Here is a 26,390-nt window from a genome sequence, read left to right as displayed (position 1 = left end):
ATCACCCACATTAGTTTTTAGGCTAATAAAATGTCGCTTTAAATTTATAACAATTCACATAATCAAAAATACCTTATTAATATATGAATATACCACAAAGATACATTACAGACACACGTACAACACGAGATCAAATTACGGATGACTTTGCAACGTAATTTGCAACTATCAATATTTAATATTATATGAAGTATTTGCATTTATCCTTGTCAGCCCATTTGTCCAGGGTTCGAATCCCTGGCAAGCTCATTAATCATTATTTATATGATATTGTAAAAGGTGTATAAATCCTAATTATTCTGCTTATGGCGCGATGAACTATTTATTGTACTAGTATATGAAGTTTTTGCATTTATCCTTGTCAGCCCATTTGTTCAGAGTTCGAATCTCTGGCAAGCCTAATTAATCATTATCTACATGATATTGTAAAACGGCGGTCGGCAACGCGCGGCCCCGGGCATCTTATTTGCGGCCCGTTAATGTTTTGTAAATAAGTCCCAATAATATCAAAATAAATGCATGAACCAACCGCAAGCAACCCTATAGTCAATAGTGTGTAACGCGCTTCGCTCGGCTCGCGAATAAACAATAAATGACCGAGTAGTAGTAATTTTAATTTCCATTTAAATTCCATATTTTTTAGCTACGAGTATAAACGTAATGAATTACATTACGTGTACTAATTAAATCCTGTACGTTTTAACAATTTGAAGAGTTTCTATGGATTTCATTTTTTCTATGGGATTTTATGAATTATACAGGTATATTCGGCTTCTGGGGTTTATATTAGCAGTGCGGCCCGCCTTTAGTTTATTTTGCCACTGAGTGGCCTTTGTTTGCTAAAAGGTTACCGACCGCTGTTGTAAAAGGTGTATAAAGCCTAATTATTCTCCTTATGGCGCGATGAACTACTTATTGTCTAAATGTTCTTTATTTTTATTAAGCTATTGCATAGCTTCTATCGCGGGCCTTGAGCGTGGAGACCGAAACCAGAAATTCCGTAACGAAAAAACTTAACACCCCCCACTCCGACCGGCACAGCGGTGATACTTTTTAGTAGCGATCTATGCGCCCCGGGGCGCACACGCCAGTTGACGGGTTAATGACTTTTTGCATACTGCATAAATAAAATAAATATATAATTGTAATTGCATAAGTTGATAAAAAATGCTATGCAATAGCTTTACCGCGGCAGTCTCCGAGTGCCACACGTATTTTTTTTACTGTGGAGTAAGTGTGATCCAAATATTTTTGTCCATGTATAATATTTTCAAAATGTTAGACAACAGGCTATGTTCCAAGTAATTAAAAACAAGTTGTTGATAAGCAACCTAAGAGTTTTGAAGTTTTTATAATAGAAATAAAGTTTAAATGTTTTTCATTATGTTCTTAATTATATAAAATGTCAATCAGTTAATTATAAATCAATCAATCAATTAATTATATAAAATGTCAATTATATAAATGTCAATCATCCATCTCTTATCCCAATACAGAACTACACAACATAATTACTCCTGATAGTCATGAAGGAGGCTATATTGAAGTATTTGGGCATGGATTCGACTAGAGCTCGGTAGTTCGCTGTATAGTCTTCAGGATGGTGGATCTTATGAGCGTGATGGGAGACATCGGCTATTGGCTGCGATTGTAGAGATAGAGGCACCTGCGAATAATATTTATAATCTTTAAATATTGTATCATTGACTTTGAAAGGATATGAAAAGAAGTTTTTTGCTCTGAAAATTAAATAGAAAAATATTTATGATATTTATATTGTATCGCTGATCTTGAACGAGTGATATGAAAAAAACGTTAAACTGCTCTGAAAGTTAAATAGAGAAATATTTATGCCTGTCATTGATATTTAATCTATCCATTTCCCGCCTACCAAAGATCATAATAGTCAATCAGTAATTTGTTGCAATTAATTATTAAAAGTAATTGTTAATTGATTAATGATTTATCAATAATGCACGTTAGTGCTATTGTAATCCTTTTTGGTATCTATTTTTTGTAAAATCTATATTACTGGCTGTTTATAAAATATATAGTTCGGTGACTGATATTTAAATAGAACTTAAAGGTGGTAGAATTCTCTATGGTTCGACTCCGGCGGCACCACCGTCACACCTATTTCTGTTATAACAGCAGTGTTAAGCGCTGCTGTGTTCTGGTTTGAAGGGGGTGGTAAGGGAGACATACTTATCCGAGGCGTTTCAGCTTAGGTTCCTCCTCAGGAGGAATAGGTAGGAATAACTAATCCTATCTGGGGTTGATTACAGGTGTCCATGGGCAGCAGTAGCTACTTACCATCAGGTGGACTGCATGCTTGTTTGCTACTCCTATGTTATAAAAATAGAAGTGAATAAAATATTATCGAGCTGAAGAATATTTTTAATATATAATATAATAATAAATATGTTTCTTCAAAATAACTATAAGTACGCACTAGAATATCATAAATATACTTATATAACCTTAAATACTTACAATGAAAGACAGTGTGAACTCCAAAGGCGCGAACACTTCGCTATATGTAGCGGTGGACTCTATGATGACGTATACCGGTCGGTTGTTCTGTATGAAGGTGTGCTTCAACGGGGAATCGAACGTCCACTGTGTTAGGTTCACGCTAGTGCGCGGCCAGATCGTGATTGTGTTGTGGGCGGGGCCTGGGAATAAAAAAAAGTTTTTTTAATACTTAAAAACACATAAAACCAATAATAAAAAATAGATTACAAACATGAAACATGGTACAAACATGAAATTTTGTATGTGTTCACATAATTAAATTTGAAATTATAAAGAATAGTCAAAATATGTATATTTTAAAAAATCTATTTACTTAGCTTTCTAGCTAAATTCTTATCAAATGAATTTAAGAAACAAAAAAAGTACAAGATTATCGCATCGTTGATTAACTAAAGGAAAATGCTCATAATATTTGTTTGATATTGTATCTATTTATTTCACATAGACAACATTTACAATTAAAAGATTACTTGAAATATTACTTCTTTTTCTCATTAATCGCAGTCGACCACGAGTATCAAGTGCAAATTTAAAAACTGTATACTATTAACAAACAACAGTTATACTAATGTATTAGATAAAAATATATAATAAAAGCATAATTACCATTCATAGAAAACTGCAAAGTACAGAGTTCACCGACACACGATCGTGACGTCACGAGCAGAGTCGGAGGCGGTTGGAAGGGCGCGGGACCGTCCATATATATAAACAGACCGTCTTTCCTGTAAGCCATACAATCAAATTATTATTCATATGAAAAATGAAGACATTCACAATGAGAACATAAATACATACACAATATTCATTACAAATATAAATAATTAAGATTAAGACACATTCACTTTGAGATACACACACCTACTTTGAGTCAATGTTAATATGATGTTGACTGATTAATAAGATTTAAAAATATTTGCTTTGTTGTAATTATGTAAACATTTTCGATAACTCAAAATTCACAAAAAAAAAAACAAAATCAAGGAATTAGACTTAAAACATTTGGGCATTCGATGGAAATTACAAAGGTTATAAAAAAAAAAACAAAAGAAAATAATTGATAAAAATACCACAATACAAACAAACAAATAGATACAAACAAAAATAACAAAAATGAACAACTTTTATCACATAAGACTTTCTATAACATAAGTCCTATTATGACAGAAAGATAATATAAACACCAGGCATAGATTAGTAAAGATACTTCGCCGCCTTGAAATTGAATGAAGCCACAAACGGCTTATTAGTAAGTTCTTTTTTTGAATTCTTGACAAATAAAAACATTTTTAGAGGAAATTTACGAATAAATAAGTAATACTGAGTAATTTACATAATAAGTAAATAATTAATTTAAATATTTTAGGGACATTTTAGCACGGAGACGTGGCAAAACTTTTTTACGCAAGTATTTCAATTCTCAAAACTGCTTACATTTTCTTGTTAAGAGTGAGTAATCTTTACTAATCTTTATACCAGGTTCAAAATATATTTAGGTCTACGTCACCACATTTGAAATTAAATTCGTACATTTCTATAATCAACCAATATCGTACAATCGTACAAGTACATCCAAGAACAAATAAACACTGAAACAAATGAATTACTAACAAAAATGATAAAACAGTGAAACCCAAATGAGTAAACAAAGAACAATTAGGTTTAAGGAATAGCAAATCTCTCTGTGGACTAGGTCATATTTTCTGTGGAATTGTAATTCGACAGCCACATCATCATCATCAGCAACCCATTACTGTCCCACTGCTGGGCACGGGTCTCCTCTCAGGAGGAGAAGGATTAGGCCATAGTCCACCGCGCTGGACAAGTGCGTATTGGTAGACTTCACATACCTTTGAAAACTTTTTTTTTTAAGAATTCTCAGGTATACAGGTTTCCTCACGATGTTTTCCTTCATCGTTTTAGCAAGTGATAATTAACTTCTAATACGCACATAACTTTGAAAAATCAGAGGTGTGTGCCTGGGATTTGAACCTCGGACCTCTCGATCAAGAGGCCGCATTTCTTAACCACTAGGCTATCACTGCTTTGCATCGACAGCCACATGTTGAAAAAACTTCGATAGCGTGATTCAGAAACATGTGACGCTGACTTTCGAGGAGTTCCGGAAATTTGTGACAAATTATTTCGACCCGCGTAGCGGAGCGGTCATAATACCGGTCGGACGCGAAACGGGTCCCGGGTTCGATCCCGGCCAGACAGATATCCAAATGATGAATTTAGATTCCTGTTTCTGGGTCTGGGTGTTTGTGTATTTGTCTATGTGTGTCCATGACACCCACGACACAGGGAAACCTAGTATGGGACTGTGAGTAGAAAGCATAATTATGAACAAAGAAGAAAGATTTCAAACAGGTACAAATACTACAAAAACAGACAACAAAACAAACAAAACAAACAATCAAACAAAACAAACAAAAACCCAAACAAACAAACAACCAAAAAATAAAAAAAAAGTAAAAAAAACGTACAAAAACAATCCGAACCGTGCTCTATACAGCGGCAGGTTACAATACACGTATCGTTCGCAATCCTCCTTAAAGTCCCGCCTAGTGTTCAGCGTGTGTTCGCTCGCTCGCAGCTCAGCCAACGTCGACTCTATCGTGTAGGCATCGTGTTTGGTCACCAATACACCTGAAGTTCGTTCTAGCGGACGGTTTTGTGCGTCGTATGTTATTATGTCTGTGTGCTGAAAAACATTGAAACTTCATATATTTGAGACGTAATTACAATGTTATATGTTATATAGGTTTATATGTTATGTAACATTAGGATTGTTTAATTTATGAAGTTTTTTTTTTATAATATAAGAGCAGACGAGCAGACGAGCATGCAGTCCACCTGATGGTAAGTGGCTACTGCCGTCCATGGACATCTGTAATCAACCGCAGATAGGATTAGATATTTCTACCTGAGGTCGGCCACAGATGCGCCGCTACCCCTGAGGACTAAGCTGGAACGCCTCGGAAAAGTCTGTCTCCCTTACCACACCCTTCAAACCGGAACACAGCAGCGCTAACACTGCTGTTATTAGGTAGAAATAGGTGTGGCGGTGGTGCCGCCGGAGTCGAACCACAAAGGGTTCTTCCAACTTCGCCGATTCGCCTTCGAAGTGAATACATAGGTAAATTACCTAAGTACAACACAATTGTAAATTTTTAAATAACTCTCGACCAAATAGCTGCAATGAAAAGTGTGCATTTTCGACTTGGTAACACATTCACTCCTGGTACCCATATTATTTTTACAAATTTTAATAAATCATACAAATATACAGAAATACATAATTATACATTTTTGTAAGTTATGGTCGTACAATCCTTCGTGGTCGTCTAAAGGACCAACTTAACTTACTTTCTTCGAACGTTTTTGAAGTTATTTTCTGATGCGTTTTTTATAATAAATTTCCGAATATTATAAAAAGAAAATACTTTTTTATAATATTCGGAATTGAACCACAAATAATTCTATCAGTACGAAAATAAAACCTACAAATAAAGTATGTGTTACATCGGAACGCTCAACGCCGTCTAATATAATGATCGCTGTTTAAATAAACATTAAATAAAGTTACAGTTTAAGAAAATACTCGTATAGTAAGCATACAAATTCATCAAATTAAAATTGTTAATAAAAGTTACTATCATACTCTACAAAGTAACTCAATAATTTAAAATGTAGAGAAATAAGATTTCATCGTACATTTTATTACATTAATTTATAAGGACATAAGTTATATATTTTTGGCGCGTTAGAAACATTTTCGCGCACCGATGTAACACATATTCTGCCACCATTGTAACACACATTAATTTCATGTATTAAACATGAAATTAACAATGTTATTTTTTACTAAGTATCAATCTATTTATTTAGTCGTATTGGTCACTCACAAACCAGTAGTGCCTCTGGGTAGCGGTGCCGTCGTCCCTGTAAGGGTGCAGGGGGATGAACATGATGATCACGCATATCGCTGATACCGCTATCACGGGGATCCATAGCCGTCTGCGAGAGAATAGCAGTTCGATTCCCGACTGAAACAAGTATATAATATATTAATGTACATAATTGTTACATAATTGTACATAATTGTTACTTAAGATACCTAAATAAAAAAAGTTTTTGTTCCATCTGTTTCAAATTATGTGTGAGTAAAAGTTTGATTTTTTCGTGTTTGTTTCGTTTATTGCGCGAATATAAAATACGCACGTGTGGCCATATGAATGCGTGTGTGTACGAACACATATTTGTATGTTTAAAATTTGTGCGTTTTCGCATGTGCTCAGTTTTGTGAGTTTTTATGCATGTGTTTATGAGGGTCTCTACACGTGTTTTAAGATAAACAAGTCAGGAAAAATACAATTTCTAGGTGAGAAACGTATGTGCGCGCATACATATTGTAAGGATCAGTTCAGGAAAACACTTTATCACATAACCATTACCCGAATTGCTCAGATCAACTTCTATTCGTATGTTTAAGTCACCGTCTTTCTCAAATATTAATGTCAACTCGCTCACTGGCGCCACAAAGTGGCGACTATTGACAACCAGCTAGTTTCATCAATCACCATACTTTATTTAAAACAATACTTGAAAGTAAAGAATAGCATCTTATAGTGTAATTAATATTAAAAATACGTTAACATATTATAATTATTCAAAATACGCTAACAATATGTACATGCGCGTGAGCTGGTATGGGTGTGTATTGTGTATATAGGCGTGACCGGATGCGAGTGCAATCGAACATTTGCATATGCGTTTAATGTTTATATTTATAATTATCTAAATCTCGTGCGTATGTAATCAGTGTGTGTGTGTGTGTGTGTGTGAGTGCAAGAGAGCATTTGCATGTGTTTTTTTTTATATTTATAATTGCGCACGGTCATAGCGCTTGTGTGTGTTTGTGTGTATGTATGTAGATGTTGAGGGTGTGTACGTGCTGTTATGACCCTTATGTCCATTGTAATAGTGCTGGATCACCAAACCTTCAATGCGGTGGTTTTCCACACTATAAAATGCCTAATCAGTTAAAATACCTTATTCCTAATATCGCGTTGATTTAAAGTCAATTAAATCTTGGTCGCTGCGCGCTATAGCCAAATTCTAAAACCTTAAAAGATCATTAGTTTTGTGTCTATAACTTTTATTGTAACTAACTTTTATTAAGTAATTCCTGAATTAAGTTGTAAGTGGTATTTCGTATGTGTGTGTTTGCGTGTGTGTGTGTGTGTGTGCTCACCACAGTGGAGGACACTAATACGGCCAGTCCCACGTTGACCAGGGCGGCCATGTAGTCCGGTGAGCTGGTGACGGTGCGGCCCATGGTGGGCAGCAGGATGGCGTTCAGACGTAACGATAGAGACATGTGGAACATCACGCTCGGCAGGGAGAATAGCATCTCTAGGAGTAAGTGTTGCCAGGCTGTGAAATGAACAAAAATATATTTATAAATTATAGTGATGTGAATAATTATTCGATTGAAAAGAATTTACTCGAGTACAGCTTTATTATAACTAACGTAAATTAGGTCACCTTAGCTTCACACTACAAAATAAATAATAGAATAATAAATTATTATTATTATTAAATTTTTGTACATAATGTGTAATTACAACATTTTTTTAACTGATTCGTGGCGTCATCAAGTAAACCTCATATTTTCACGTCACTTTTAAGTATTGATGGAGATATGAAAATAGTAAAACCTTTAGTCGTGCAGATAAAAATACTACTCAAGTGCTTCGAAGAGCGATATGCTTATCTAAGACATTCTAACTTATACTTGATGCCTACCAAAAACAAAACTTGTCAATTTAGTAAGCAGAAATTGTAAAATGCTAATCTTTAGCATACAAAACATTGGACAGATTGATTATTAACAACGGATATTTCCAACCAACTCACCTTGCAACCGGACATACCGCACGAGTGTGAGAGACACACAAGCCAACACCGACATGAGGAACAGCGGCACAGTGATGCTGTACCGCAGGGTGGCCACCGAGCTGATGCAGCTCAGCACAAGCAGCGTCACTGACATGAGGAGACGAGTCGCTGCCATCGCTTGTAGTGTGCGGATTGAACGGTTTAAACCACTCTAGGAAAGAAAATAATTCGGTGACGTAATGTTATGAAACGTAACGTGACGGGACATAACGGAACGTAACCAAACGAAGCGTCGCACAACTAAAACTATCTCCTAAATATCGTTATTATTACGCGTTAACACATATTTTCGTAACGTAGCATAATATTAATTTGGCTGTTTTCGTTCTAAAAATCTATCACTCTAAGGAAGAAAATGATTCGGTGACGTAATGTTATGAAACGTAACGTAACGGGACGTAACGCAACGAAACTGAATGTAATGAGACGAAAGGTCACATAACCAAACGTTACGTTACTTTATAAACACTACTATCTCCTAAATATCGTTATTATGTTAACACATATTTTCGTGGCATAGCATAATTTTAATATGGCTGTTTTCGTCTTAAAAATATTACGCTTACTTAAATGATAGGAAATTATAGGAAGGGTTTTAGAACATATATTTCTTCACCTATCTATGAAATAGTCTCTATGTATGTTCGTCTGTCTTTTTATCCGCCCGTCTGTCGAAACGGAACCTAATGAAACGAAACGTCATATAATCAAATGTTTCATTACTTAATAAACACTGCTATCTCCTGCGACAGGAACAATTGTTACTTCTATTTTCAAAAAATACTTTACCTTTTTGCTTCGCCAGGCATCGAACGCGTGTGCGGTGGTCACCGCTCCCACCAGATACGGCACCCAGTATAATGGCACCACTATCCATTGCTCTGACAGATATCTGAAGAGAAGATAGTAGATATTCATTAATATTTCTTTCATGAATTATAATATTTATGTCTTATATCAGCAGCGTTGCGATCTGGTTTGAAAGGATGTGAATATTTTTCGATTTAGTTCTCAAGGGTAGCAAGGAATCTTTGGCCACACTTTAGGTGGGATTATAATCCTATATGACCTTATTACAGACATTAGGCAGTTTTGGCCACTTACCATGATATAAATATCATGTTCATTTGTTTTTTTTTCTATATTTAACAATAATATATTTATAATGTAAAACAAAATCTGTTTCTCTGTTTTTGCCTATTTGTATCTATCTTTCTCCGTTTTTGTGATTTTTCTTACCAAATGTGCCAAAGCAGACCAATCACTCTAGATTCCTATAATAATGCAGACATAAATGTGGGATAATACCTACATATTTAGTTTATGATTTAGTTTCCTCTTTTATTTTTGTATTTTTTAACATACAATTGATTTTGTTAAAGGACTTTTTTATAATATAGGAGTAGAAGACGAATATGCAGTCCACCTGATGGTAAATGGCTACTGCCGCTCATGGACATCTGTAATCAATCCCAGATATGATTAGATATTCCTACCTGAGGTCGGCCACAGATGCGCCGCTACCCCTGAGGACTAAGCTGGAACGCTTCGGAAAAGTATGTCTCCCTTACCACACCCTTCAAACGAGTCAGTCCGTTTAAAACGATGGACAAAGTAAGCTCTTGAAAATAAAGTTTCGTTAACATCATCAACCCTGTCCTTTCTACCTACACATTTAGTTCTATTTATATAAATAGTAGGTCTGGTACCTCATCTGCACAGTGGTGGCGACCATTAGCAGCGTGAATATGGCGACCACACCAAAGCCCATTATCATAGCGGCCAGTCTACCCAACGCCGCTAAACACAGCTCTTGCACACTCGACATCCCTGTAATATTGATAGGAAAACTTCTTTATTAAAAATAAAAATAAACGCTTTCTACACTCACAGCCCCACACTAGGATTCCCTGTGTCGTGGGGGCCATGCACACACACATTGACAAATACACAAACACCCAGACCCAGAAACAGAAATCTAAATTCATCATTCAGATATCTGTCTGGCCGGGGATAGAACCCGCGACCCTCTGCACGTCAGACCGGTACGGTGACCGCTCCGCCACGCGGGTCGTCGGTATTATTTGAGCATTACCGATAACATGAAAGGTTATTGTTGTAAATAAGTAAATATTATAATCTTTATATCCAAAAAGTATTGTTATAGGTTACGAAACTCTTTGGTAATGTTTTCTGATATATTCTTCTTGTCAAATATTTAGAGAAATAAAGATGTGTCTGAGCTAAGAAAATAAGATTTTATTATTTAAAGTATTTCACGATCCTATATTTTAACAGTTATAAATATAATATACAATATGATTAATGATTATATTATATATTTAGATTTTGGTGTGTCCATTTATTACCTGAGGTGTTTCTTCTTACGTAATTTTACTTTCACCATGTGCGACCATCCATATTATTTGCTAAGACCCCCTACCTCGAGTTTTCACGTAGTAATTTAGAAGTATGGTTTAAATATTTTTTGCGTGCGTCAGTGTTGCCACTTGTGAATTTGCGGTATATTTGAATATAATCGTAGCTCGAAAAAGCGCGAGATTTTTCTAGACATAATTGATTGCGTGATGGTATTTTTAAAGACATCCCACTCCCCTCGAACGGGTCATGTAGTATGGGTACATTTCATTAAGTAGTATACTGACTACTCTTTTGCGCTACTCGGGATACATTCTGAGAAGGGTTTTAATATAATATAAATATACTCACGGAACCCAACAAGCCAGACATAGTACGTCACAGACAGCAGTCCTAACAATGCAACGATGACGTCAACAGCAATGGCCGCTTGTAGGGAATACGTCACCAGGAACCAGTTGAGGTAGTCGTAGTATATCGCTGAGGTTGGGGCTATCTGGAATTATTTTGAGAAGGGTTTTAGTTAATTATATATATTATATACAATTATATATATTAGTATATCAAAATATTGTTTATAAAATTTGAGAACCTTGTAATAAAACAGAATAAAACTTAAAACATTCTTCTTTGAACAAACAAATCCACTCTTTCTTTCATTTTCTTTCTCCACAACACACTTATTATTTTTTTGGCGAATTTGCGTAATCATAGAAATATACATAGTTCGAATCTATATTTCCAACATTCACGATTAATAGAAATGACTATACATAATCGTCAACGCATAGTGTCTCACTACTGGGTAGAGATCTGTCAAGATGAAGCGAATTTGGGCATAGACCGTACAATATCTCAGTGCAATTAGTAAATTTCACAAGACGTTTGACAACATATATTTTTTATAACTTACGATAGGCTTTCTCAAAATGTTTTCCTTACATAACTTTAATAAATTAGAGATTCGTACCTAGAATCTCATTCTTAAACCTCCAACTATCTACCTATCGACACTGCTATCTAACCATACCATATGGCCATATCTCGCACAGCTGAATCTAAATTATAAACCTATCTATACTGCTATCTATATTATATTATCATACCTTCTCTTGCAGTTGGTCCATGTCAGCCAGCTCCGCAACCAATCCCAATAACATATCCCCCGCACACTGGATGACACCCGCTCTCAATAGATCAGGATGGTCGTACCGAGTGTGGTACACGTTGCCCCACTTCACGAACGCTATGTCCACACCTGAGGGTAGATACAACAAAAAATATATAAATTGTGTAGGCTGATTATTCCTGAAAGACTATTTTATACACTAAAAAAATCATTAACAGCTCCATTATTTATTTTCTTTGATAATCCATTCTATAACATCTTGTTCTCTAAACAATATATCTCTCTTTCTTTTTATGTAGTTTCCCGCTCGATTGCTACTCAGCAGCAATTAAATAGACTGTTATTGACATTAAATAATTTAAAGAGTATTTTAATTAAAAATATACCCTTATAATTGTACACTAATATTACCATTATAGGTTTGAAGGTGGTAAAATTATGGGCCCATATGTGTGGTATTAAAGGGCTATATGAAATCCTAGTCGTAGTCTACTTGATAATTTGATATTGAAGCGGAATCTGTCATTTTTGGTATCATTAATGAACGCCAAACTCCGGCGGCACCACCGCCACACTTATTGATATGAAACATCTATAGCCGCACGTAAAACAGATTTCTGGCGTGGCGACGCATGCCGTGGCGACGATCAGTCTATATGCAGTAGTGTGTACGGTGTGGCGCCATGCGCAATCGTAATATTTTATTTTATCATTATGACATATTTAGTTCCTATCACAATATGTTCTTTTCTGCATATTACTTTTACAAAATAATGTCGATGTTTCACATCTGCCAGGCGTCCCGTGACGGCTCACATTTTTTTTTTATGTTTGAACGTTTCCGATGCATATTCGTACGCTTGCAACACGTCCGTCTCTCACCGCTGCCGGTGTAAGACTGACTCGAGTCGACAGACGGGTTGCATGTCACATTTATTATACAAATCGCGGGTAGTACTTTATGATACAAACAGTTTATTAAAAATATTATCTTAGGAGGCATTCATTAGTTACGATTAGTGATTCAGTTCAACACCCTCCCCCTAAACGCCTCACGTGATTAATGGACACCTAATTTTTAGCCCAAAAAAAGAGTAATATTTTATATATTATTTAAATTCCTTACCATACTATAAATATATATTCATAGCGTATATTACATACACAAACTCACCCTGTATATGTCCGAAATCCCGCCATATCCTGAAATCGGTATCTGAAGGAATAATCCCAGAGGCAAACAAAAACTCTCCTATTCCCTGAGCATTGGGCTTGCTGGTCCTACGCTTATACGCCGCTAGGAGTCTCGGATCTGTTACCTGGGATTCAAAAATGGATTCATCGTATTATTAGTAAAAAATAATGTTGTGAGATTTCGCAATTTGATAAGAGATGGCGCTGCACCCATTCTGAATCATGCTATCGAAGTTTTCTAAAGTAAAGTTATCTATTGTTTTCTTATTATACTATTGATGGTACATAGTTAGTCCAATGGTAAGTGGCCACTGTAATCCTGTAGTCAACCCCAGACAGAGTTAAAGTTCAACCTAAGGTCAGGTACACATGTATTGCTATCCTTAAGAACTAAGTTGGAACACCTACTATAAATTTATCTCCCTTATCGTATGTTTCAAACCAGAATACAGCATGAAGTAAACTGCAAAGTCATTTGCTACTTAAATCCTTATTATACATCACTTAATATTCATTAAAAACCACCATCAATTAACACACCAGATTGGCTGCTAACTTACTTGTTAGTTTCTCTACATAAATAGTTATAAATCATTAGTATTACCTGAAAAACGTTAGCTTTCCCATTCATGCCGGCAGCATCCAAATTGACGACATTTGTTAAACCTTTCGACCATGGATGATACAAGAACCCATGACTCGCCTGAAATCCAATATAATACAAATACTTATATTATTTCAGAAATAAAAAAATATCTATGTATTTCCATCGCACACTATAGAAAAAGAGCGAGCAAACAGAACTATGATAATTCAAATCTTAATAAAGTTACGTAACACATAATTTAGAGTGCATAGTTGCATACCTGTAACGGATTTTCTTCAGCGCCGTTGAAAAGGAACACAATATTGTGTTTAAATTTAGTCGTCCGTTTTGACAATCTACTGAGAGTTTCCGCCATTATGGCGCAAAACACGCCGTTATCCGAGGCACCTGTAAAAATCAGAGGCTAGTATCATTCCCATTGTTATGTTTAGAATTTGACCATAAGGGTCTTAGCAAATATTTTTTGTTTCTGATACTTCCCAAGACGTTATGGATTTTTAATTTACTTATGAGCAATACGGCATTGAGAGGGTTGGGAACTCAAAGAAATATTATGTTTGTAATTTATGCGCTTGCGACACGACCGTCTATCGCCGCTGCTGAAGTAAGACTGAATGTAATGACACTTGTAGAACGCGGTTGAAAACTCGTTTTTTTATTTGGATTTCGGGTAGTAATAACATTTAATATTTAGTTTACATGCCACATCATAATTTCCTTATTAGCCAACAGTCACCAAGTTAGTAGATGCAATCAATACAATTCTTATTTCGTGAGGAGAAAACTCTCAAGCATAAAGATTTTCTCATGAATATATTCTTCGTAGTTATATTATTTCTACCATCCATGAATTTTAGTGATGCATTTAGCAAAAAAAATTTAAAAACATTAAAATACTAAATAATAAACAGCTAAATAATTTTCTAAGGAGTTGCACAAGGCAGTACACTAGGGCCACTCGTATTCATTATAGGTAATTTTGATATTTCTTGATTATCAAAATATATCTTACCAATAGCATAGGGTACAGAATCGTAGTGGCAGTTGACCAGCAGTGAAGTTCCAATAGTCCCGTTGGGGTAGAAGCCCGCCTCCCCTTCCAAGACTGCTACGATGTTGGATAGATTCTGATAGCAGTTTACGTGGGGTGTGCTAAACTGCAACCAGTAGTCGCCTGAAAATGGTTACATGAAAATGAAGACTTACATAAAGGAATAAGTATATAAGGGTCCGAGCGCTGAGAATTATTGCGCGGTTTTTGTTTTGTTATTTTGCATTTTAAATTGTTTTTCTCGGCTATGCTAAGAAGGTGAGGTGAGGTGCGGTGCTTATAAACATCCCTGACCCTTAGCTTGTCTGACCTTAGAATTGTCTGATAACTACTTGGTAAGTACCTGAGACCAGCTGCCAATCAGTATGGACAGGTAGAGTGGCTTCCCTGGCTATGGTGTCCACTACATTCTTCATATCCACTGTCTTCTCCAGGTGATACTTGGTGCCAGCCACCCTCGGTTGATTCCCCAGGATTTGATCCAGATATCTCTTAGCTGCTTCTTCGCTAAATGTGTCAAAATTCTGGAGGAAATTGAAAATGCCAACTAATATTAAAAATGCGAGTGAGTTTGTTTGTTCATTTGATAAACTTCACGCCATAACTACCTAACCGATTGTTATGAAATTGCAGACACATTATCAAGGGTCTAGAAGAGGATATAAGGTTTATTTTATGCCTTAAAAGTATTGTTTTTGTAGATAAAAACAAATTCTGTCATCGACCTCTGCCCGCGAGCGACGCCGCGGGTAAAAATTAGTGCATAAATAAAGTTGTGTACGTTTAAAAATCATAACTGTAATACAGCCTAAATAGCTTAATACATTTACGCCCTTACTTATAATCAATCTATCTAACGTTTTGCCTACCAAGAATCGATTTTTGACAATTTCTTCCTACAACAAACAGTCAAATTTCGATTTCTAGTAGACAAAACACAAACTTATATACAGACAGTATTTGAATAAGATCGGTCCAATATAAAATACTTACATCTCTCGTCACCTCATTATCCATGATGACCCTGGGCATACCATCCTCAACTAGCTGAGTGAGGTACCCAAACAAGAGGTACACGCCTAACAGTACCACTATTAAGGTACCGGGCACCTAAAATTTGTAATAACTGTTAGAACAGTGTTATAAAAGTACTAAAATGTATGCCTACTCCTCCTGCCTCCTAGAATTAACTTTATTGTTTACGGTAAAGATTTAACTATTTTGAAGATTTTTTTCCAAGGTGAGTAACTAAAACTAACAATAACACTTCTTCTTTAAAACTGTTACAACTACATTTGAAAGAAAATAAAAAATAAATAAGTTAAATTTAAAGAACAAAAATAAAATTAAAAACAATATAAAAAAATAATTTACAATTTAACTAAATTTGTTATTATAACATTTACTATTATTAAACAAAAATGTAAAAGTTAGTACACATGATTATGTACGTGATTGTGAAGGTAAGAACAGATACTTAGTTAATATTGATTTTGTTAATAAAATGATTATACCAAAAACTACTTCAAAAAACAATCAAAAAAGACTCCAATAACCCTTCCACCACAGCAAATTTTACCAACGCCCCACCCACCCCTTATCGAATAAAAAATTATAGTCCGCGTCAAACTTCTAGTCTGCTCTGAAGTTGTTACAAATACTTACTCCGTAACAGAACGGCACACTAGCGTAGCTATGTATGCGCGGGCGAGAGCGGGCAGCGGAGGGTGCCGGGAGGTCCCGCGCTGTCTTCGTCCCGCTAATATCTACATTTTGCTATTGCGACGCGACTCGTTTCTATATTCAGAGAGGACTAGCAGTTTTACGCGGGCTATACCTAAGGTAGGTATAGTCACACTTACATTACTAAATTGCCAGTGTGCACATCAACTTCGACACTTGTTAGTACATAAGCCGTTCAAAAATAGTAAACAAAAATTAATTATAGTTAACTAATGTCGTTTTTCGATAGACATGATCGATCGAGAACGTTTCAATCAAAGATCGTTTTTATCGACAATCGATCGTCGTCGATCGAAGGGATCGACGATTGATCAAAACTCCCCAATGTGTCATTACTGTGCAAATTCTCTAATTAACTAAAAAAATAAATAAAACGAACATGAAAAGTCATATTATAGATAATCCAAAAAAGTGTGCAAATAAAAATAAGTTTATCAACGCATCGATCTTACGGATCAGAGGCTAATCGCCGTTCGGTGGTTTTTATGAAAAATCGATGTTATCTTTAATAAGCAAGATTACTGTATTATATTTTAATCTCCAAATTTGCACGTAAACATTAACAATAATAACGTTTTCCACATATATATTCCCACAATAGGTATCCCTGTTTTTAGTACCGAGGACACACACAAAGACATACACAAACACACAGAGAAATCTAAATTTGACCTTTATGTGTTGCTTTGTCGGGGATCAAACCCGGATCCTGTTTTGTAACAGACCGGTATGAAGGCCCTCTGCCCCACGCAGGTTGTCAAAATTATCAAAAGTATAAACACAACATATTATTAAAAAGTAATGTACAAGAAAAACATACCCAAATAATATTCATAGACTTTTTTCGCAGAATATTTCACTCACACACACAAATGCATTGGAATCTTGCACACATAGACACCACACTCATTGTACTTTAATTTGTAGCAGGATGTATAAAAGATAGGACGAAAGGTATAAACAAAAGATATTAAAGATAATCCCAAAGAAAACGATCACAACACAGAGACCCAGAGATTAGACCCCAAGATTTTACTCACAGATCTAACAGGTTCGTACAAATGAGTGCCCTTTCTGGTCACTTCGTAAAACACCTAAAATTATTTAAATGCATCTCATAAAGTCATCCGAATTTAGTATGTAATGTAATATAATATGTAAATATTTATCATATTGACTGTAGAACACATATAAGCTTAAAATCATAATATTACAAAGTCTTTACTTTATAAAAGTCGAGACCTAACATATTAGACAAATCAGGTTAAATATCTTATGAATATCGTTATTTAATTAATTAGATTGCTTCTACCAAATTGGTTAATAAAAAACTGACGACAAAATATAAAAGAAACAAAAACAAAACAATAATTGAAAACAGAAAGGTCTGAATGTAACAACAAAACATGATTAAAATGAAATTAATGTTAAGAAAGATCAGTTTGTACGCAGTAAAACAGTAAAAGTAGGGTTAAAATAAGAAAAAAACACACAAATATGAAACAAAAAGGTAATTTACAGTAAAATAAGTGAAAATAGCCTGGTATATACACTGAGTTTCTCGAATGCGAGTGAATATTTGGAAATATAAATTTTAAGGACAGTTTCTCACTAGTTTTATCTTACATATTATATCGCCGAGGCGAAAAACCTGCACCCTTAAGGGTTTTATTACCAGACACGATAATTATATCGGTATTTTTTTTGTTTTTCAGAATATTCAAAGTTTATTTCCACGTAAAAATAATTAAGTAAATATGAATATAATAAATTAAGTTCGACCCCCTGTATAAGCCAGGCTTAAAATTGTTCAGATTGTGAAGATATAATTGTGAAGGTTACGTGAGATAATTAAATAAACATTTGTGCAATGTTCATATGAAAGCGGTGTAAAATGAAAAGATTGGTGGGAAGGAAACAGTTTTAGAATTACATAGAGTAAGTTTTTTATGCGACATGGGCCCGTTATCAATATCAATCTATCTTATGTTTTGCCTATTAAAGATTGACATTTGACGATTAATTACTTCAAACTAAAAATTGGCATATTTCGATCCTGGTTAGGCTAAATTAGCATAGATTGAATATTAATAACGGACGATAGCGATACACTTCCCAAAGAGTTTATGCGAGGTTAATTTTGATTAATTGTCATTTGAATTTCAATTTAACATAGAATAACAATAATACACAATTTAACGTAGGTTCATTATGAATCTATACTAATATTATAAAAAGGAAAACTTTGTTTCTTTGTTTGATTGTAATGAATAGGCTCAAAAACTACTGAACCGATTTAAAAATTCTCTCACCATTCAAAAGCTACATTATCCACGAGTATAATAGGCTATATTTTATATGATATATATTTGATAAATAGATAGTCAGCGAGTCTGTTATAAATATATATTATCGTATCTAAAATTCCAAAATGCCTTAATCATTTGAAACAAAAACTACACGCGAAGAATTTAAATATTAGCAGCGCTTAACACTGTTATTGGGCAGAGATAGATGTTAAACCAAAAATGATTCTAATCAAAACTAGGTTATAAACAGTTTCCTCCCCCAATCCATGGTGAAAGCGGGTGCAATACGGTATCTAATGTTAACCCGTTGCCAGGGTTTTTCGTCCCGGACGTCATCGCCGTACTCCACCGACGGGACTCCTGAGTAACTGATGCCTCTCACCTGGAATATATAAGGTGTTATGTGTTATATTTATGACGTCACGTAATATAATGTAATATAACATTATGTAAAATAGTGATGTTACGGATATGAAAGTGCGGATCTGGATACAGTTAACATATTAAAAATATTATAATGCTTTCGAATGCGGTTATAGATCTAAATTTATTTCAATTTATCCGATATCCGATTATTCGATAGTTTCAAGTTACGAATATTAAATTTTCAACAAATTGTAACAGTAAGGAAAATACAAATAGGTAATGGTTTGATTTTATTTCTAAGGGATTTTTTTATATTTTGTCTCTCAGAAGAAATCCTTATCCGTCTGGGGAACAAATATCTTAAAAACTATAATGTATAATATTAAAAAAATACTTACTGATCAAAAACAAACAAATATTCTGCCTTTTTGTTACACGTATAAAAACACCTAATAATTAAATGTTAATAAAAAATAATTAATTTAAAACCAAAATACCAATTCAAATTTTAATAAACATTATAATATTGGCCTACACTAAGCTGCAATGGAGAAGAGAGAGAGAGAGAGAAGATAAACTGGTCTCTTTCAGTTGGGGAGAGGTACAGTCAGCCTCAATAGTAGATGAGCAGATCAAAATTCCAAAAATACGTATACATCCAAACGTTCATCAGTAGCTAAACACCCCTTTTTTTTTTTATTTACGAGGGGGAAACCTTCAAAAGGTACCCGGTGCCGTGGGAGCGACGCAGGGTTATGTGGGATTTTTACCGCACTAAAACCCCCCCGGTGGCCTTCCTCTACGTTGCCAAGAGTACTCCGGGATCTCTTACGGAACGCAACCGGAGTCCTCTGAACGCGTCGCCCCTTCGGGCTCCACCCAGGTAAACTCCAGGACTCGCCACACCGTCTGGTGTTTACGACGGTATGCGACCACACACACCGCCGTCCTTCCCGGAGTTGCTTACCGGACGGCTCGACCTCCCAATCTTGCCGCCCGCAACCCTGGAAGCCCCCTTTTAGTCGCCTCTTACGACAGGCAGGGGATACCGTAGCCCTATTCTAGTCCCGGGACTACAGGGACAAGCTATACACCCCTAGCATCATAATTAGATGAACATCGTATAGTTTCAAAATTAAATGTACTAATGCGTGAAAAGTAGCTGAACACCGATATGTGCAAAATCGCTAATGTCACTAATCGTAATATGATATGTCACGGTTCAGCTACTTTTGACACTGTAGTGTTCAGTATCCTTACCACGAGTTTTTACGTTTTGACAAATATGACTGTTTTGGTATTTGTTTCCGTAATTGCCCATAAAAATTCCATTCAGCGCCCCTAGCTGATTGTATCAGAACTATAGTGTCAGTAACGTAACATTAAATGTCTAAATTGACAAAATGGCGCTTCATGTTTTGTCTCTCTTTTTTGCGAACATGTGAGGCAGACAAAAAGACTTGAGCACTTACTTATTGTTACGTTTACTCAGTCTACTGAAGCAAACGGAACAGAATAATGGATTGAGTAAACGTAACGTAAAACTCATGGTAAGGGTACAGCTACTTTTGAAACTTTAAGACTTCATCTAATTATGATGCTGGTTGTGTTTCGGTACTTATGAACGCTTTGGTGTACAGGTGTTTTTGAAACCTTAATCTGTTCATCTACTTTTGGAGATGCAGCCAACAAAATCACATAAAAATCACATATAATATCCAGCCTAACGCCGAATAAAATATAGCTAGTCAAAACAAACAAAACTATCTACAAATGTCGATCCATAATAATTATAGACAAACTTACACATTCCGAATTAAAACGGGATTATAATTCAATTATCGTTTGATTAATTAAATGACTCGGGTGAATCATTCGTTGAAACTATGACAAAACTAGTTTTAGATAATAATATAGCAATAGATAATAATTAGACACGTGTTTTGAAAGGTCGTTATTTATCAAATTAGTTTATGTAATTTAAGGGTCATTACCACGATTTTATTAGCGTGACCTATATGTATGTATCTAGGTATGTAACGGAATCTTTGAACTCCATTTTGACCCACTTTGAACGGTGAAATAAATTCAAAATTTTGAACAACTATGAAGAACTGATGACAATACACTATTTTAATAATTTTGTCCCATTCTCTTAATCAGAATCGGCAAGATTAGGGATGTTCCTTGAGCGATTTTAGCACGGTTGTTAGTTTTGTAAACTGTAATTTATTTACATCTACAGACACAGGGCGTGCCAAACGCCCATTACATATTAATATTTAATCCATCTAAATTTTGGCAACAAAAGATCGAATTTTAACTATTTCTAGTATGAAGTAATTGTCAAATATCGAACTTAGGTTGACAAAGCATTGGATAGATTGATTATTAATAACGTTCGTATATCTACCCTGCTACGACTTGTGCAAACACAGGTAGTGACTGTCAGAATAATCAAGTTTGACACGAATCAAATCAATAAATTAAAAAATATTTTATTCAAAGTACATTATTTACAATATATTTATATCACTTCGCAAGGTGTTTCGTTATAGAGAAGAAGCGACGAAAGAAGACACATTAAAAAAATGTAATTTATAATGACCAATACAATGCTCGAAATTAATCATGTCTATATATTTTTAGCATACTAAATTTAACAATTTCTGGCTCTCCAGGACTAGAGGCTGGGGGTGGACCACCCCTATACAATTTTTGGCATTTTTTAGTCTGCTTAAGCGATCGTAGCTAATGGCCGGTCAGCTTTTTTTACATGGGGAAATCCTACATGGATTCCTCTCAGTCTTGGGGGCAATGGAGAGGATATGCCGGACTTCTACCGGCTAAACCCCACGGTGTTTCTCTGGGCACCCTTTTCGGGACCATGGGCTCGCTAGTAGCACTAGTCCGCAGTCCAGATGGGTCAACAATAGTCAACATAGGTAGTCAGCTTAAAGCAACTTTTGAAAACGTGATTTAATTTTTTCATTCACAATATTAACGTTTAAAAATATACCTTTCCTAATGTTAAGTCTCGACTTTCCTAAATTTTGGTATAGATTATTGAATGATACTTTAAATATGGATTTAACTTAAGCCTTTGATAAACATCTAAAAATGTAAATAATGTATTTTTATTCCTCCTACCTTCGAAATCCGAGAAGGGTAACTCTTTCCTTCCCTTAATTTATATTCGACCCCCATTTTCAAATCCTGACACTTTTCACGATATACCTTACCGACAACAAAATTGAAACTGCTTGCGAAAATCCAAAAAGTTTTCATCAAATTTATCTACAGTATATTTATCTGATAATGTTAAGACTTTTATGGTTAGTTTATCTTTCGGTGGCTGCTACAAAGAGGCTCGAGAATAAGGAATGAAAACAAAATGATTAAGCCTAGGATTAACGGATTTGATAAGGTTCACATGCCCTTCAAAATTGGAAAATATCTTAATTGTTCACAATTACTGGATTATTTTCTCACGCATGCTCATTTATTATGTTCATATTTTTGAGCAATAAAAGAAAGTTCATTACACTGAAGTATTCTTATGATAACAGTAATCTAAGCTATAGGTATACAGACAAACATAAAGAAAAATTGTAATATTTGAGTAGGGCATTCACCAGCCAATAATGGCTAAAGGTCATAAAATATTAGTGTGTGTAACCTTTATGTGCAGTTGAAGAATTCTTTAATATTTGTAGAAAATATTATTAAGAATTCTTTATCATTTTTTAGAGTGTATGATTAAAAAAATAAATAACATTCAATACATACATACAATGAATATACATATTGATTAGTCTAAGATTCTAATTTGGGTTCAGCTTCACCAATCTGTTTACTGCATAAAACTAAATTCATAACAGATTAATATGTTAAAAATATTTTGCCAATGGCTAAAGAATCCTGGCAAGACTTAATTTAAAAAAAAATTAAAATGTTGAAAAAATTATACGTAAAAATTGCTTTTATAAAAAGAGTCAAAAATATAATATAATATATAACTCAAACTAATAAATACAAGATAATATATAATAAATTACTAATTAAAGGTCTTTACTAATTAGGATGCAACTGGGCAAATAAAATTTAATTAGTAAAGTAAAAATATTTTACTGTTAGTTACCCCTATACAAAATTAAATAAATATTTTAATTGTGTAGTGAATGAACAACAAAACTAAACATACAATTATTGCACATAGAATCACAATAAACATGAGGCTATACTTATCTATGCATTAGGCTAGCAAAATTTAATATAATGTAGGATAATCTTATATATAAAATTCTTGTCACAATGTTAGTTACCGTACTCCTCCGAAACAGCTTTACTGATTTTCACCAAATTTTATATGCATATTCAATAGGTCTGAGAATCGGCTACTATCTATTTTTCATACCCCTAAGTGATAAGGGTTGTTCACCCTTAACATTTTTTTTTTAATATGGCAACACAATGTTTGCCGGGTCAGCTAGTAATAATATATTTTTTGTCAAACTTATAAAATAACTGCATTCTATTTTCGTAAGGAAACTGGTTAATCGTGTATAGAGTATTTTTATCTATTTGTGTATTGATATCTAATCAGATAACGAGTATGAATGTAAATATAGCACTAAAATAGCTATAGTTATGTGTAACATATCTCTGATTTTGCATTTTCAAGTATACTGAGCATGACCTAATTAAGACTAGGGTTTATGCAGTTAATCAGAAGAAACACTTATACATTTACACTACCATTTTTTTATAATGTAGGAGTAGCAGACGAGCATGCAATCAACCCCAGACAGCATTAGATATACCTACCCCTACCTACCTACCTACCTACCTACCTACCTGAGGTCGGCCACAGATGCGCTGCTGCCCCTGAGGACTAAGCTGGAATGCCTCGAAAAAGTATGTCTCCCTTACCACACCCTTCAAAACGGAACACAGCAGCGCTTAACACTGATGTTATTAGGCAGAAATAGGTGTGGCGGTGGTGCCGCCGGAGTCGAACCACAAAGGGTTCTACGACCTTAAGCCATACCATGAAGATGGTAGAACTCTGTGGTTCAATATGAGTGGCACCAGTGCCTCACCTATTTCTGCCTAATAACAGTGTTAAGCGCTGCTGTCTTTTAAAGGGTTTGGTAGTGGAGACATACTTTTTTGAAGAGCTTAGTCTTCAGGAGTAATGGTGCATTAGTCGCTGATCTCAGGTAATAATCCAATCTTATCAACCCTATGATCACAAATGCCCATGGGCGGCAGTAGCCACTTACCATCAGGTGGACTGTATGCCCGTCTGCTACTCCTATATTATAACAAAAAAAAAAAAATTCTAACCACTAGGCTATCACTGCGTTTTATTATTCACTTCAGTTTATTTGGTGCTATCTAATTACAGCACATAAGAATTACCAACAACCTTCTCTTTACATTTCATTAGTCATAAATTACATCCTAGAATAGGGAAAACTTTAGCACTTATTCAGCTAAGCTGTTTAATACAAATATAAGTAAAACAGGTATAGATTTAGGGAAACGATGCAAATCTGAATACATATGAAGATACTTTTGCCGCTTCTTCTCCATAGCACAACACCTTCTGAAGTGGTGGTAGATTGACATTCAAAAAGTGTTCAATATGAATCAATTTTGACTAAAGGAACTTTGGATTTGGATTTGAATTTGAAGTGGCTAGCCCAAATAATAGCAGCAACTCTGTTTATCAATATTCATTCTTTATTTATAAGTATTTGTAATGCTTGTCTTTACTACTATAAATGCATACTAATAAGTCGTAAATGTGTCCCATTATAATTATCCTTTTATTAAAAATAACCTACAAATAACCCATGCAATTGATTTGATACTTTTCATATAAGTTAAGTAAAAAAATTAAATATAAATACAAAAAGAGAACATAACTTTTTACTTCCTGTTTACAAAATAAAATATTATGTAGAACCTATTCAGCTTTTTTAAATTTAAAGAAACAAAAAGGCAGAATATTTCAAATCGCTTGAATTAAGAAGTATTTGTTCTTAATTTAAAACTAGGCACTTACCGGCTGAATCCCTCTTTTTCGTTGTAAAGTATCCGTTTCGTCGCTAATCATTTTGACTAACTTTTAAAGACTTATTTAAAAATTTACAAATTCCTACACTATCTGGAATAGTGAATCATGACATTCATGACTGTTAGCTATCATTAGATTTTATCATTTTATTTTATCAACAGTTTCTAAGTTTACACTTCTTGAAATTAAAGACAACTTCAAGTCAACAGCTGACAGCAACAAATAAATTGACATTATTGCCAAATTTGACAATCAAACTTGACAGTGACAACGTCAAAAATGATTTGACGTGATGTAAGTGTTGACTGCATCGTAGTTAAAAAATCCATTTTCTAATTTTATTTTTGATTAAAACCTGTGGTGATTTTAGAAAACATAGGAGAATGGTATATGAAAACCTGGAACTTATCATAATTATGTTTCTAGCTTTATCTCACAAGCACGAGAAAATAAATATTCGGAACTTTTTAATAAAATTATATGATTAAGTAACAAACAACCATACAGATCACTTGGTAGAGAGCATAGAAAAGAAAAGCAAGTAGAAGTGGTAAGTACGAGCGAATGTATCGGAACCGTTGTCTCCAAACTCACACTTGCGTTTTTCTTGTTACATATGACACTACTGTAAATATCATTTTATTAGTCGTTTATAGTTAACCCAAAACTATTTTAAAATATACAGAATTAATATGTAAAAACAACTTAGGCGCAGATAATATTAAGGTTTATTTTGCTACAACATTTACAAGCATTTACGTCATTTAGTATTTGAAAATGTAGTTCCGCTACTTGACCATAGATGGCAGTGATTGGGCTTAATGCAATTATAGCCCTAAGCCCATTGAACTTACGGACCAAACTTGCGTAATATTTCTCCTACTGGAATAGAGCAATGACAAAAGAGTTTATTTACGATAAAATTATCGATGCTCATCAATCTAACGTGAATAATATATTTATGGGATAAGATTAAAATTAAACAAGGTTTAATTATTAAGAACTGTAATAAAAATAACATAGGT

General features: G+C 34.5%; 2 protein-coding genes across 2 annotated transcripts in view; one reads left to right on the top strand and one right to left on the bottom strand.

Moving 5' to 3' along the window:
• Positions 1 to 26,390, top strand: part of LOC140755020 (G protein-activated inward rectifier potassium channel 3) — a 502,832-nt gene that overhangs the window by 148,424 nt on the left and 328,018 nt on the right. The window lies entirely within an intron of this gene.
• Positions 1,481 to 25,586, bottom strand: LOC140755051 (endoplasmic reticulum metallopeptidase 1). The gene is made up of 20 exons (XM_073090234.1): positions 25,354 to 25,586; positions 19,219 to 19,296; positions 17,646 to 17,699; positions 15,856 to 15,972; positions 15,206 to 15,386; positions 14,824 to 14,985; positions 14,071 to 14,198; positions 13,809 to 13,907; positions 13,185 to 13,329; positions 11,988 to 12,139; positions 11,233 to 11,377; positions 10,212 to 10,332; positions 9,292 to 9,394; positions 8,461 to 8,653; positions 7,796 to 7,977; positions 6,447 to 6,587; positions 5,040 to 5,242; positions 3,142 to 3,260; positions 2,494 to 2,675; positions 1,481 to 1,666 (listed from the first exon to the last, which is right to left on the bottom strand). The coding sequence occupies exons 1-20, from the start codon at positions 25,402 to 25,404 to the stop codon at positions 1,499 to 1,501; spliced, it is 2,724 nt and encodes a 907-aa protein (XP_072946335.1). The 5' UTR covers positions 25,405 to 25,586; the 3' UTR covers positions 1,481 to 1,498.

The sequence above is a fragment of the Epargyreus clarus genome, unplaced genomic scaffold (assembly GCF_041222505.1).
Source record: "Epargyreus clarus isolate Ecla_fem2 unplaced genomic scaffold, WU_Ecla_fem_2.2 ptg000032l, whole genome shotgun sequence".
In the NCBI taxonomy this organism is placed as follows: Eukaryota; Metazoa; Arthropoda; class Insecta; order Lepidoptera; family Hesperiidae; genus Epargyreus; species Epargyreus clarus.
The sequence above is the reverse complement of the archived record's forward strand: the minus strand, read 5'-3'. Positions and strand labels throughout refer to the sequence as shown.